The 15,977-nt window shown below is 43.8% G+C and overlaps 1 protein-coding gene across 12 annotated transcripts in view; it reads right to left on the reverse strand.

Moving 5' to 3' along the window:
* The window catches only part of MRTFA (myocardin related transcription factor A), a 177,968-nt gene that overhangs the window by 122,907 nt on the left and 39,084 nt on the right, over positions 1-15,977 (reverse strand). Inside the window, exon 1 of one of the 12 annotated variants that reach the window (XM_038393133.2) lies at positions 8,350-8,404. The exons of the other annotated variants lie outside the window; for them this stretch is intronic. Coding sequence (XP_038249061.1) covers positions 8,350-8,395 — 46 coding nt within the window. The 5' untranslated portion in view covers positions 8,396-8,404. Of the gene's footprint in view, positions 1-8,349; positions 8,405-15,977 lie in introns of those variants that run through there. 12 annotated transcript variants of the gene reach the window in all.

Consider the following 15,977-nt stretch of genomic DNA (forward strand, 5'->3'; position numbering starts at 1 on the left):
AATTATCAATCCACTGGGTATTTATATTTTAACAAGTGTACAGGGGAGGATAGACATGAGCTAAGATAGCAGTGGTAACCCTAACATCACTGACAGACAAAACTGACAAAAAAATTGCCTAATAAGTCACCAGGACCAGATGATATTCACCCAAGAGTTCTGAAGGAACTCAAATATGAAATTGCAGAATCACTAAATGATACATAACCTATAATTTAAAATCAGCTTCTGTACCAGATGACTGGAGGGTAGCTAATATGATACCAGCTTTTTAAAAAGTCTCCAGCAGCAATCCTGGCAATTATAAGCCGGTGAGCCTAACTTCAGTACCAGACAAATTGGCTGAAATTATAGCAAAGAACAGAATTATCAGACACACAGATGAACACAATTTGTTGAGTAAGAGCAAACATGGACAAGGGTAATCCAGTGAATATAATGTACTTGGACTTTCAGAAAGCCTAAACAAGGTCCCTCACCAAAGGCTCTTAAAGCAAAGTAAGCAGTCATGGGATAAGAGGGAAGGTCCTCTCATGGATCAGCAACTGATTAAAAACAAACAAAGAGGGTAGGAATAAATGGTCATTTTCAAAATGGAGAAAGGTAAATAGTGTTGTCCCCCAGGGACTGTGTTCCATCTAAGCTGTGTGGCTGCCCAGGAGTTATTCAAGTGTAGCGCACTGATACGCAGAGCCGTGCACATCCGGCAGCATGTGCTCAGATGCCCCTCCCCTGCTTCTTTGCAGCCACGTTGCTCCTGCCCTCTGCCTTGTAGCCCCTGGCCAGCTGCTCCCAGGACCCTCCTGCTGGCTGTGCAGAGCGAAGGGGTGGGAGGGGGAGTAGGGTGCTAATGTCAGGGTGTCCCCCAGCTCCCTTGCCCCTGTAGCCCATCTCTACAGAGCAGGGGAGGAAGAACAGTGTTCAGGAGCAGGAGAGCTGCTGTAGTCTGAGGTCTGAACAAGTGTTCCGGACGGTGAGTGCCTTAAAGAGACAGCGCACAGTCTCTCAGAGACTTCCCCAGCAGCCAGCGCACACAACAAATCTCAATATCTCTCACACACACATTCTGTCTTTCCCCCTCCCACCGCCTCTGTACCTCAACTCTGCAGAGCAGGAGAGCGGGGACAGGGCTAAGGAGCAGGAGAGCTGCTGTGGTCTGAGGTCTGAACAAGCCTTCTGGCGGTCAGTGAGAATGCCTTAAAGACACACACAGACTTTCAAACTCACCTCCCAACAGACACTATTATTGGTGTTGTTACTTCTTGTTAATTCCTTCAGTTCACATATATTCTCTGTAATTTTATTCTTTCAAAGTATGTTACTTTAGTTTTTTGACTGGTCTATGCATTTCATAATTTCTCTCTTACACTTAAATTTAATTCTTTAAGTAATGAGTTCTAAAATGCCTAACCTGTCCTGGCTGGAGTAATTTTGTTTCTTCTGGTGGCGCACATCTGCATATCATCTCAGTGCACATAAAATTTATGACATTTTTCAACATCTCATCTGTCTGAAAGAATGGATCCCACACTGCTCTCCAATGCTCTGCTAGCTGTCAGTAGCACATCTCAAATGGCAGTGCAGTTAATCTTGAAGTTCTGAACTCAGCGGGATTCACAGTTGCCTGATGTGCTATCTGACTTGGATAGGATCAACACTATTACTTTTGGCTTTCACAAAACAGCTTCACACAGTAGACTATAGCTTTTGGGCTCAGAAAACTAGCAGTGAGTGGTGGGATCAAATCATTCTGCACATGTGGGATGATGAGCAATGGCTGCAGAACTTTTGGATGTGGAAAGCCACCTTCCTGGAACCGTGCGCTAAACTCACCTCAGCCCTCTGGCGCAAGGATACCCAAATGAGAGCTTCCCTCTTTTGGAGAAGCGCATGGCAATCGCAGTGTGGAACCTGGTGACTCCAGACTGCTACCAGTCAGTCGCAAATCAGTTTGGAGTTGGGAAGTCGACCATTGGAACTGCGTTAATGCAAGTGTGCAGGGCCATTAATCACATCCTGCTGCGAAGAACCAGGACTCTTGGTAATGTGCGTGAAATAGTGGCTTTGCGGAAATGGGGATCCCTAACAGCGGAGGGGTGATAGATGGCATCCATATTTCCAATTTAGGCCAGACCACCTTGTGACCGAGTACATCAACAGGAACGTATTTCTCCATGGGGTTGCAGGCGCTTTTGGACCACCACAGGTGTTTCACTGACACCAATGCAGGGTGATCCGGAAAGGTGCATGACATATGTATCTTCTGGAACACTGGCCTGTACAGAAAGCTGAAAGCAGGAGCTCTCTTTTCAGACCAGAAGATGTTCCAGACCAATAATAGGGGATGTTGTAATGCCCACAGTGATCCTGGGAAAACTCTGCCTACCATGGCTCATAAAGCCTTAAACAGGAAACTTGGATAGCAGTAAGGAGCAGTTCAACAATAGGCTGAGAAGGTGCAGGATGACTGTGGAATGTGCCTTTGGCAGATTAAAGGCACACTGGCGATGCCTTTATGGCAGATTAGACCTCATTGAGGATAATATTCCCAAGGTCATAGCTACGTGTTGCACATTGCACAATATTTGTGAAGGTAAGGGTAAAAAGTTTGCTCGGTGTGGACTGCTGAGGCAGAATGTCTGGCAGCTGATTTTGAGCAGCCAGCTACCAGGGCTAGTAGAGGGCCACAACAGGGGGCTATTCAAAATCAGAAAGGCTTTAAGACAACACTTTGAAGATGAGAACCAGTAGTGTATGTTGCAATGCTCTGGACTACAATGCTTAATGAAATTGAGTTTTGCAAGGAAGCACTTGTGATTTTTGTGGCCTAGGATTCAATGTAAGCAAATGATTTAACTGCTGATATATTTGTTGCGGCCATCTGCTATCACAATTTGCAGGAGACAAATAACCATTTATCATTCAAAAATCTTCACTTTTATTGCACACAAAAAAAAATACAGCACCCCACACACACACACACATATATATATATATATACACACACACACACACTTGGGGGGATAGGGGACAGAGGGAGGTATCAGGGGAGGGCTGTGCTTAAGTCCAGCTATCATTTGAAAAGGTGTCCATGGGGTAGAGTGAACAGGATAGTGAGAAGTCCCACAGAGCAGGAAGGAACTTGCGGGTGGAGTTTGGGGAGGGCATGGGAAAGATTTCTGAATGTGCCGAAGGGGAGAGTTGGCACGCATCTGCTCAGTCTGGAGCTTTATGAGGGACTGTAGCATCTCAGTTTGCTTCTCCATAACTTTAATCATCCTCTCCATTGCATCCCTAGTGTAGGTCTGATTTTCTTGTCTGTCTTGCCTTTTGATTTCCCTCCAGTGCCTGCGTTCTCCGTTTTCAGCATCCGAGCATTGCATCACCTCCTGGAACAAGTCTTCCTTACTCCATCACAGGCGCTTTCTTATCCAGGGGAGGCACTCCACCAGTGTGCAGAAGGTGCCTCTCAAGGCGACATCTGCAGAAGCACAAGGAACAATACACATAAGCACACACAGAGCATTGAAACAGAGCAGTAAAATACACCTCTAATAACATACCAATCACTTTCTCACTGACCCTTGACAAACACACATGATGGCAAACATCCCAAGCATGGTGAGTTTACCCCGGGGCGGGGAGCATTGTACATGGGGAGATAATCAATATGAAAAGGAGTCGTGGTGCAGTCAACTAGGGACAATATTCTAAATTTTCCCATCCTTTTTCACAGGTGGGTGTCATTCTGCCTGCCTTCTCACTCCTGACGGTAAGCAGGGAAGAAACAGTGCATTTACTACATGCTTGCGGCTTCCACCCTGGTCCCTATGCTGCTTGCATGTTTGCTGCTTTGGTCCCTGCAGAAGAGACTGTAGAATGGCACGGGAAAGTTTCCTTCAATGGGAGAAGGAACAAAGCAGCTCTGCCAAGGAACCTTCAGGAGAGGATTGCCAAGTATTTGCAGGAAAGTTTCCTAGAGATCTCTCTGGAGGATTCCTGTGAAATCTCTGTGTGCATCAACACCCTGTTCCACTGTACTGCTTAGCTGCACAGGGAAATGTCAAGCACACAGAAGAAACAAAGCCAGCCTTGTACATGTCTATGCCCTCAACCCACCTCCACACTTCACAAAGCAAAACTACTTACCAGGGATCTGCTCTCCTGCTTCTTGCTTGCTAGATTGCAACTGCTGAGTCACCTCTGGAGTGGAGAACAGCTCCTGACTGGATGAACCACCAGGCAATCCTGCTGTGGGCTGCACATAGTCATCTGCCTCCACCTCTTTGTCAATGAATTCATCCTCAGGGCTAGGCCCACTTTCCGCTGGCTCCAGCCCCACCAAAATATCCATGGGGCTCTTGGCAGTGGACGTGCGGTCGCAGCAGAGGACAGTGTCCAACTCCTTATAAAAACAGCCGGTCTGGGACGCAGCACCGAAGTGACGGTTAGCTTCCCTTGCCTTCTGATATGCATGCCTCAGCTCCTTGATTTTTGCTCTGCACTGTAACACGTCCCGAACATAGCCCTTTTCATGTAAGCTTTGAGAAATCTGTCCGTAGGTATTGAAATTCCTATGGCTGGAGCGCAGCTGGGACTGCACAGCCTCCTCTCTCCAAATACTGAGCAGACTCACAGTGGTCCAAGCAGGAAAACATTTGCAACATGGAGCCACCATGGTCAGCTGGGAAGATGTGATGTAAGCTCTCCAGGAGCAAACAGGAAGTGGATATTCAAAAATTAACTGGGCTTTAAGGGAGGAGGGGCAGACAGTCAGTTACCTGGCTACAGGGCAGCGGAGTTGTAATTGCTGACCAGAGTGGTCATGATGGGCATTCTGGGACAACCTTCTGAAGGCCAATTACAGTGATTTAAAAAAATCAAGCATCGTGTCTACACTGGAGCTTTGAAAACAAAACTTTTGCGTAAAAAGCCTTACGACTCTCGTTGAGGTGGTTTTATTTTGTCACCGAAAGTGGCATTGCAGTGAGTATACCTCCCACTGTTTGTAACCAAAAGCTGCCTTTTGGAGAAAAAAAACTTGGCAGTATAGACAAGGCCCTAGTCTTCACATCCCTCCAGATTTTACTCATGTTGCCCCCTCTCAGATATTTCATTTCTGTCAGTGGCTTTTATGCATAGTGGTAGTCTCTCTTTTGCACCTTACCTTAGACCTAGACTTTAACAAGGGCCACACTACAGTAAGCACTGAAGCTCATCTGCACTCTACCCCTCTGAACCCTTCATCCTTTTGTCATTTCTCAGGCTCACTTCCATCACCCACTTCCCTATTTCCTGCTTATCATTTTAGGCAGTGATTGACCTGGCCAAAGGAAGGACTGCAATTTCAGATAAAGTGGTGATCGGTTTGTATCCCTCGTTCCATGGGTTAAGAACACCAAGGAATTGCCTCATCACTGCATGATTCTTCTGAATGACCCAGGGGTATCAGTAGTGGACTCTGGCTTATACCATATCCAAGCACGTTTAGATGAAGGAAGAATCATCATAGGAACTAAGAAAGAACAAAAAAATCCCAGAAGATTCTCATCATTTGGAGCATAAGGGAGAACAGCCACCGTAAAAGTTTTGGAAAAAAGGATCATTTCATCTGCACGCAGGGGGACTGTCTTCATTTTAGGAAGCTTTGCTTTATTCTGTGAATTTCCCTACAGTGCTGATGCCATGCATAGATCCAATTAGATGGGCTTCTAGATTGTAAATCATCATGGTCCTTCATCTTAACTACAAAAAGAATGTAAAATCCTAGTGGAAACAGGGCACAGGGTATTTTTACCTTAGTATAGCTAGCTGAGGTCAAACTAGTGTCTTGTCTCCACTAGAATTTTACATCAAGTTAGCTTGCTTGATGTAAACACATTTTTTGCAGTGCCAGAACTGTCTTGCTGTGCGTGTCCTGTATAGAACCAAGCATGTTATTAGGGCTTAAATACTGATTCTAAGAATGGCAAATTAAAAGTGTATCATTAGAGAATGGCCAAATAAGTATAGGGCTAAAAGCAACTTTTGTGCATTTAAGAATAAGGATAGAAGCAACTGTCTCCCATAAGACAGCTCTCATAATTCCACCAACCCAGAAGGCTCCTGCTCTCTCTCTCTCTCCACCTCCCAAGGACATGCTGTAGAATCAAATCCCCTTACTGAAGTGCCAGAACTGAAAAATTCTTCCCGCTTTGGGAGGAAGGCCATCAGATGAAGGAAGATCACTCAATACCACTTTAGAGAAGCTCTAAAAATCAGGAAGAGCACAAACTATGAAAGAAAACTAAAGCAACATGAGCTATTTTAGAAATTGCTTTGTATGTTTTTTAAAGTGTTTAACGAAAAAAAGCATGAAGTAGAACCAGTTTATCTAGGTGTCACCTTAGACTGCACACAGGGTTACCATGCCCACATAAAAAAGAGAGCAGCTAAAGTTAAGACATGCAACAATCTTCTTAGCAAACTGGCAGGTTCGTCATGGGGTGCTCATGCTCTAGCTTTGCGGACATCAGCTCTTGCCACTTCGTATCGGTGGCAGCGTACTGTGCACCAGTTTGGAGTCGATCGTCACACACCAAACTGGTGGATATGCAATTACATGCCAGCATGCGTATCATCTCTGGCACCCTGCATCTGACTCTACTCCCATGGCTTCCAGTTCTGAGCAATATTGCGCCTCCTCATATCAGATGAGAGGTTGCCACTGGCAGGTTACTGGAGAAAGTATGTTTCAACTCAAGCCTGCGGCTGCACAATGACCTTTTTAAACCACCAGCTGCATATCTGCCTTCACGTCACCCATTATGGTCTCATCCACCACACCAGGACGTCAGAGTGGAAACACTCTGGCAAGAGGAATGGATATCCGTTATAATCCCCAACCAGTCCCTCATCGACAACCCCACAATTTGCCCGCCTTGTTTTGATCAGCCCCGTCACCAGTGGTCCCTGTTGAACAGGATCCGGACCAGGCAAGGTCTCTGTGCAGCCAACCAGTATCACTGGAGGCCTTCACAACAGCCCCTTGTGCAGCTGTGGCACAACAAAGACTATGACACACATTGTCAATGAATGCCTGCTGACTAGGTTCAGCGGTGGCCTAGAAGAACTGCATCACACCACTGAAGATGCCATCGCTTGGCTAGACAACTAGGCATATGCTAAATAAAATAAAATCAGAAAAAAAAAAAGAGGAAAGAATAATGAAAGATACATTTAGAACCACTGCCAGACCAGAAGGTGGAAAAGGAAGAAGTTTTACAAAACGTATTTAGAAGAGATCATTCTGTGCGTTTCAGAGTAGCAGCCGTGTTAGTCTGTATTCGCAGAAAGAAAAGGAGTACTTGTGGCACCTTAGAGACTAACAAATTTATTTGAGCATAAGCTTTCGTGAGCTACAGCTCACTTCATCGGATGCATTTGGTGGCATCCTGTGTGTGACTTTTTTTTTTTTAAATCATCTCTTCCCTCCTTTATTGGGGCACTGCCTAAAAATTACTGTGAATCAAGACTTCTAGACTGATCTTAAGTGCCACTGATTCAGTATATGACCTGCCCAAGGTCACCATCTCCATGTCAGTTTCTCCATCTCTAAAGTGAAGGAACTTTACCTGACAGGCATTCTGTGAGGCTTCATATTTGAAAAGTGTTTTGAGATCCTCAAAAAAAAGGTGAGAAGTGCATCATACTATTATGGGTAGGTATCAAGTCTCATCTATCTTGATGCTAATCCTCATCCCTGGAGTCACAATTCTGTACAACATCTGAAGCATTTCTAGCAGCCATTTGTGATATCACAAAAGGAAGATGACATCATCTTGGAGAAAATGCTACAACACCACATTAACTCTCAGGGAAACTAGGGATCCTGTAAGCTATAAAGGAAAGGTGAGGAGCAGTGCAAGACAGAAGCAGAGTTTTTCCAAAACAATGCAATTCAAAGTTTCCCCAAGAGGTATCAACAGTACTTTCTATATCAGTCATTAAAACCAAGTAAAAAGTAACTTAAATACAATCAGCTAACAGTTAAACAGAGTGGGTGGGCTTGCCTCAAATGGAGTCTCTTTACTACACAGCCCTAGGCTTGGCAAGTATTTGTTGATTCTCAAGAGCCAAAGAGCTTAATTTATTCAAATATGGAGTGGGGGGAAGACCATTACAGATATTAATTTCTTCATATTAAAATCCTGAACTGTTCAAAACATAACATTCCATTTGCACTATCTTCAATTCCAATTCTATCTCTAGGTCTGTTTTTCATGCAGCATCATGCACCCTCTTCGCACTCCCTAACTAACTGCCCGGCACACTAACAATTTTTAACTAATGAGATGTTTTGAGTGTTACCTGATTGGACTGCCATCATCAGCTTCTCTGGTTCTAGTAGAGTCATGTTGGTCCCCTTCTCAACAGCAACAATGGATTAAAAATATAAATAAAAAAATAGAGGAATCTTAATGTCAGGCTTGTCCAAAGGTTCCACAAAGCACCCTTGAATGCTATCAACTCCAGTGACTGAGAACTCAGTCCTTTTTCCTGTGCAGTTCTTGGCTTATTCACTCTACAGACAAGTTGGGACAGCCCAAAATCAGTTAACTGCTAGGAAGAAAATGAATACTCAAGCTGGAACTTAAGATGTGTGGTTTTCAACAATAAGCTCCGCCCTATGCTGCAGTTTGAGGGATGGGGGAGAAAAGAAAAGAAGAGACTCTCCAAAAAAAGCAACTGACAGCTTTTTTCCCTTTTGAGAAAGGAAGCTGAGATTTTATATGAACTTTGAATCCCTTAAGGGGCTATGATGATGAAGCAGTTTCGTTCCAAGAACAAGGAGACCCTGCATTAACAAACACAGGCATTCTTAACTTGGAAACAGCAAAGCTAAAAATAATATAGTACGCTGCCCATGTCTGCCACATTAAGTCTGGTCATATTTACAAATAGGAAGAAAAATCAATGAAGGAAGTTGGCAATGTTTCTCCCACTCCACCTTGCTGGTTGCTAAGCCCAAGGCACTAAAACCCTAGGGTTAGAACTTTTTAAAATAGATTTTAAAGTCAGTTTTTAAAAATATGTGTTCTTTCTTCCCCCCACCTCCAATCTTTTCCATTCCAGACTATGGCCTCCCTTTAACCCTCATTTCTGCTGAAGTAGAAGAAAATTAAACTATGTTTCCCATGCTCAGATGATGCACTATAGCTGGTCAGGGGGAGGGGAGGGTTGGGGCTTTTATAGTTGAATATTTCCTGATAATTAGGACAGTAGATTGGATAATTTTCACTCAGTAGGCAACTCCGGCTCCCAACTGGAAGTGAACTTCAATTTTGATCCCTGAACAGAGTGTCTCAAGTAACTTAATAGATTAATATAATTTAATTAGCAATGAAGCAACTCCAACTCTTCTGTCCCAAGAGCAGCTCGCCCTTATTTCTCCATTTTCATTTTCCCCCATAACTTGTGGCGTTTCTCATTAGGTCATCTGCCAGTAAGTAATAATTATATTTATTTCTTATACCGGGATCAAAAACATGTTAGGCACCAAATAGACAGTGGCATGGTCCCACCTTTAGACTTCAAGTTCTTTGGGTTAGGCCAGAGTCTCTATTCTGGCAGAGCTTTTTTCATCTGAGGAATACCCGGATTTGCAAAGGTGCCTTTGCACCTCCTACATTCTGGGCCCTTATCCCTGTTTAACAGCAAGTCTATGTTGCCCTGCAGTTTGACCTAATACTACTATGCACCACAGTGATGTGCTGTAACTCTCCTGTGTAGACACTTGGGTACAAACTAAAAGGGTCATAGTGCACGTTAACATAGTCCTCTTGAAACAGGACTACATTAATGCAAAGCAGGATCCTTGTAGTTGGTGCCCCCAGAATCCACGTGCAGGAGGTACAGCGCAGCACTTTGGTACCCACTGCTATTCACCCCCCACCTCTATGCCTTAAATTAAACTGACCTCAAAGCTGCTTTTACTCTCATGTCATGGTCCCCTAATGGCTGCATAACCTCTTAGAAGAGCCAAGCACAGAATATTGTATCAACATCTCCTCCTCCTCCAACATTTCTGGGTCTGTGAAGGACTCAGCACAGTCTCATGATGACAGATTTAAACCATCCAGGGAATCCCCTTCTGCAGGTGATATTCCACCAGGGCTGTTTGTTGGTTTTCCATCCTTTTCACACCAACAGAGTGTCATAAACAGACTAAATCACAACACATAATTTAAGCCTTTTGACTTTAAGGCACCATGCTCAGCTGCCGCATCAGCAGGTTCAGCCTATCGCGGCTCCCACTGGCTGCGGTTCACCACTCCAGGCCAATGGAGGCTGCAGGAAGGGAGGCCAGCACATCCCTTGGCCCGCGCCACTTCCCGCAGCCCCCATTGGCCTGGAGCAGCGAACCATGGCCAGTGGGAGCCGCGATCGGCTGAACCTGCAGATGCGGCAGGTAAATAAACCAGCCTGGCCCGCCAGGGGCTTTCCCTAAACAAGCGGTGCCCCTAGTTTGAGAACCATTGATCTATGCAGTCCTAGCTTCAAGGCTTATATTCTCTCTCACATGCACACCCTTAAAAGAACATTAAGGTTGCAAAGTCAAGCATTCAAAAGTTAGGAAATGCCAAAATGAAGTTTGCTATGCAAACTTAATTCGGCCTGATACATGATAAGGCTTATGCAGTCTTTAGTTACATGATGTCACACTATTATTTCCACAGGATCTTGTCTTATTCAGTGCACAGAATGGACAGTGCTCTGGGAACGAATCAGGGTTATGTATTAAAGGAAGCAGTTGTCTGCAAGACCTTATCTTGTGTGTTGCAGAAGTTTGAAGGAATGTAGTGAACAAAGTGGAACATCACAGGAAGAGAAAGGACAACCTCACAATTATGGCAGTTGAATACTGCTCTAGGAAACTGGGTTCTGACCCTGCCACAGAGTTCCTGTACGACACCAGGCAAGTCACTTAAACCATACTTATCACAGATGTTCCTCATTTTCCAGGTGCCTGATTTGAGACTCTGGAGTCTGATTTGCTGAAGTACTGAGCAGTCAGAGCTGCATCTAAAGTAAATGGGAGTTGTGCATATGAAATGCTATATGAAGCCAGCTATTGTGCAAAATCAGTTCATAGGCATCTCAAACTGGACACCCAAAGTCAGTGGACACTTTTGATCTTAATCTCTCTATTCCTCAGCTCTCTCTGTTTTATACATAGATAATACTACCCCCTCATCTCACAGGGAATGTGAAAATAAATTCATTAAATGTATGTGAAGCCTTCATTTACTGTCATGATAAGCACCACAGAAAAGCTATGAGGAAATTAATAATTCTGTCTTCAGAATAAGGTTTGAATAGTGTGCAGTAAGGCAGGCCAGGAACTATACATTGACAATGAGGAGAACAAAATATTGAACAGCTTCTAACTTAATGAGCATCCATTCTGAGCCCTGACTGAGGCAGGGTCCAGAGAAAACTTTGTATGTAATCCTGCAATTAAAGACTGTATCATAATGCATATGGACATGGGTTCAGGATTAAGATTGCCTCATTTTCTAGCTTTTGAGTACTTAACTTTGCAATCTTATTAATGTTCTTTTAATAGCTTTCTGTGCAACTTCCTACACTTTTAAAAAAGCAAACTGAAAAACATGTCATTTTACACATGTACACAATCGATTCGCAGAGTTGAAATGTTTAGATCCACCACACAAATCTCTGCCACTTCAGCTAATGGACTAACTGCTAGCAGTAGTAGGCTACCCTCTATGTGGTTCAGCACTACAGAGGACGACACTGCCAATGGGTTCCACAAATATTTGCTGACAGCTGAGGAATGGAGACGCTCAGGGATTTTGGATTTCATTCCAGTCTCCTTAGAGTAGAGTTCTCTAGGTGGCCAGACTCTTCTGCCCAACCCCAAAGCTTGGCCTCTTTGCCACATCCCCACCAACCTGGGCCTGGCCTAGCTGTACCCCATCACAGACTCCTCATCTATTCAGTCCCAGTCTCCACGCAAGTTGCTGATCCCAGTCCCCTTGCTATTGTAAGATCGCTCATGTAGCAGCTCTATGGCTCAGGGGTGTGGTTTTTTTCACACCTCTGAGCGACATATTTTGCCAACATAAGTGGTAGTATAGACATGGCCACAGTCACTCGGAAGGACTGGTGTACGTATAGTCTGATCACCCACAGAAGCTGTGAGAGGCTCAAGTATGCTCAGTGAGGAGTATATTAGCTGTTAAACTCCAGCAAATCTCTACGGATCACAGGGACCAACATTCCACACAAAGATGGACTACAAGCCGTCAGGAACAGTATCCCCGATACCGTCACGGCTAACCTGGTGGCTGAACTTTGTGACTTTGTCCTCACCCATAACTATTTCACATTTGGGGACAATGTATACCTTCAAATCAGCGGCACTGCGATGGGTACCCGCATGGCCCCACAGTATGCCAACATTTTTATGGCTGACTTAGAACAACGCTTCCTCAGCTCTCGTCCCCTAATGCCCCTACTCTACTTGCGCTACATTGATGACATCTTCATCATCTGGACCCATGGAAAAGAAGCCCTTCAGGAATTCCACCATGATTTCAACAATTTCCATCGCACCATCAACCTCAGCCTGGACCAGTCCTCACAAGAGATCCACTTCCTGGACACTACGGTGCTAATAAGCGATGGTCACATAAACACCACCCTATATCGGAAACCTACTGACCGCTATTCCTACCTACATGCCTCTAGCTTTCATACCACTCGATCCATTGTCTACAGTCAAGCTCTACGATATAACCGCATTTGCTCCAACCCCTCAGACAGAGACAAACACCTACAAGATCTCTATCATGCATTCCTACAACTACAATACCCACCTGCTGAAGTGAAGAAAGAGATTGACAGAGCCAGAAGAGTACCCGGAAGTCACCTACTACAGGACAGGCCCAACAAAGAAAATAACAGAATGCCACTAGCCATCACCTTCAGCCCCCAACTAAAGCCTCTCCAACGCATCATCAAGGATCTACAACCTATCCTGAAGGACGACCCATCACTCTCACAGATCTTGGGAGACAAGCCAGTCCTTGCTTACAGACAGCCCCCCAATCTGAAGCAAATACTCACCAGCAACCACACAACAGAACCACTAACCCAGGAACCTATCCTTGCAACAAAGCCCGTTGCCAATTCCGTCCACATATCTATTCAGGGGACACCATCACAGGGCCTAATCACATCAGCCACACTATCAGAGGCTCGTTCACCTGCGCATCTACCAATGTGATATATGCCATCATGTGCCAGCAATGCCCCTCTGCCATGTACATTGGCCAAACTGGACAGTCTCTACGTAAAAGAATAAATGGACACAAATCAGACGTCAAGAATTATAACATTCAAAAACCGGTTGGAGAACACTTCAATCTCTCTGGTCACTCGATCACAGACCTAAGAGTGGCTATCCTTCAACAAAAAAGCTTCAAAAACAGACTCCAATGAGAGACTGCTGAATTGGAATTAATTTGCAAACTGGATACAATTAACTTAGGCTTGAATAGAGACTGGGAATGGATGAGTCATTACACAAAGTAAAACTATTTCCCCATGGTATTTCTCCCCCCCACCCCACCCCCCACTGTTCCTCTGATATTCTTGTTAACTGCTGGAATTAGCCTACCTTGCTTGTCACCATGAAAGGTTTTCCTCCTTTCCCCCCCCCCCCCCGCTGCTGGTGACGGCTTATCTTAAGTGATCACTCTCCTTACAGTGTGTATGATAAACCCATTGTTTCATGTTCTCTGTGTGTGCATATAAATCTCCCCTCTGTTTTTTCCACCAAATGCATCCGATGAAGTGAGCTGTAGCTCACGAAAGCTTATGCTCTAATAAATTTGTTAGTCTCTAACGTGCCACAAGTACTCCTTTTCTTTTTGTGATTTTTCAAAGGCTTATAATTTAGTCATATTAGGGCAGATTTTCATGGAAATGGCAAAAAGGCACACAACTTTGACTGGCCACCCTTTGACAAATTTCAAGTCCCCGCTCCAAAGCATGGGAGCACTACAGCTTTCCAAAGAAAAGGTAACCAAGAAATTTTTTTTAAAACTCTGAAAAAAAACAAAAACATTTTTCTCTAGCCTCATTCTCAGAAAATAGTGAACATTCCAAATTCAGCCAGTGGAAGACACTCAGCATGGAAAATTTCAGCCTGTTTCAAATCTGGCAAAATTACAGCAACTGAAAATAGTGTCTTATAATGGGAAGCATTGAGCAACCTTAATTGGCAGTTCTACCAGTCCACGAATAATAATGCGGGCCTTAAGGTTAGGATTTTACTTAATAAGCATACACAGTGAGGAGCTGAAATAGGGAACTGAACCTTGACAATTTATCCAGGGCCCACTCATAGCAGAATATCTTAAACTTGAACATCCACAATAAGCAAAGGGAGAATCGCCTAGTTTGTCAACAAAAATGCTTTGTGTTTCCTTCTTTTGGGGGGAAAGAGGAGGGAAGAATGAGAGAAACAGTTCCCTTTCCCCTTCAGAAAGCCCTGCCTTCCAATACCAAGGAAAAGCACTATTTTGCACCCTAGAAGTTACTCCACACTCAGGTACCATTACTGGTGTTCACATTCCCCTACCAAACTAACACAGGTAGGTAGTTGCAGGGTGGACTGATTTAAAATCAAAGCGATTTAAACCACCAATTTTAATGACTATTTAAATCAGCAAGCAGGAAACCCTGTTTTAAATTGTTGATTTTAATCATGTTTTGCATTTGTAATTTTTATTCTAAGGAATGGCTGACACTCATCGTTGATAACCACTGAAACATTTTATTTGCATAATATAGCCTTTACAATACACTTGGAGTTTCTTTTTGCTAACCAGGGAAATAAACTATGTCTATACATATTTAGATAAGCAATTATTACAGCCATGATTAATATGACGACTATGATGAAGAAATGCCCAAAACCGACCAATTCCCAACTCTGGCCTAGCTTATTTAGAGAGCCATTTCCATGTATTAACAAGGACTGTTTTAAATAACCACAGGGTTACACACAATGTCACCTTGATACCTCAGAGGGGAAAGAGAAGAGAGGAAGGAGGAAAAAGTAGAGAGTAATAGCATAAACCTGGGCGGGGGGTTTAAAAGAATCATGCTGTCTTTAGTAGAAGCAAACAAAACCTGATGTTGAGAGTAAGCCTGATAAAGGACATTAATGGTAAAGACAGCCTTCACTAACTACTTTTAATTGCCTATTTACTTTGCCCTTATCACTATTTGACAGTATTTTTAACCTTGATTTATTCCAAAAGATTAATTTCTGTGCTGTATGGTAATCCCCATCAATATTAGTCCAACATTTCCAGCAAGATCTGGGCTTCAAAAAAGCATGAGAAATGTTTGAGCAAGGCATAGTCTTTTAAGACATGTAACTGACAATTTCTCTGTTAAATCTATCCAAGGCAGACTGGTTGTTCTTATACCAACATACCATTCCTTTTACTCACACAACTGTGAGGGGACTGCAAGGCTACTTGGAATGTGTGTGAAGGACAAATCAAACAGAACTATGAACTTCCTGCCTTTGGTGTGTGACTGTTACAACATCCTTAGTGTACTTTCCACATTTAAGTACAAATAAGGCAACAACTATCACCTGCGAAACCAAATACAGGGATTGAGGGAAACCCCCAAAGCACTATACCCACTCTAGAATAAATTAACAAACTGAAAAGGAGTACCCGTGGCACCTTAGAGACTAAAATTTATTAGAGCATAAGCTTTCATGAGCTACAGCTCACTTCATCGGATGTAGCTCACGAAAGCTTATGCTCTAATAAATTTGTTAGTCTCTAAGGTGCCACGGTTACTCCTTTTCTTTTTGCGAATACAGGACTATACACGGCTGCTACTCTGAAACTTACAAACTTGGAGAGACAGTTTACAAAGAC

This window comes from Dermochelys coriacea, chromosome 1, assembly GCF_009764565.3.
Source record: "Dermochelys coriacea isolate rDerCor1 chromosome 1, rDerCor1.pri.v4, whole genome shotgun sequence".
Lineage (NCBI taxonomy): Eukaryota > Metazoa > Chordata > Testudines > Dermochelyidae > Dermochelys > Dermochelys coriacea.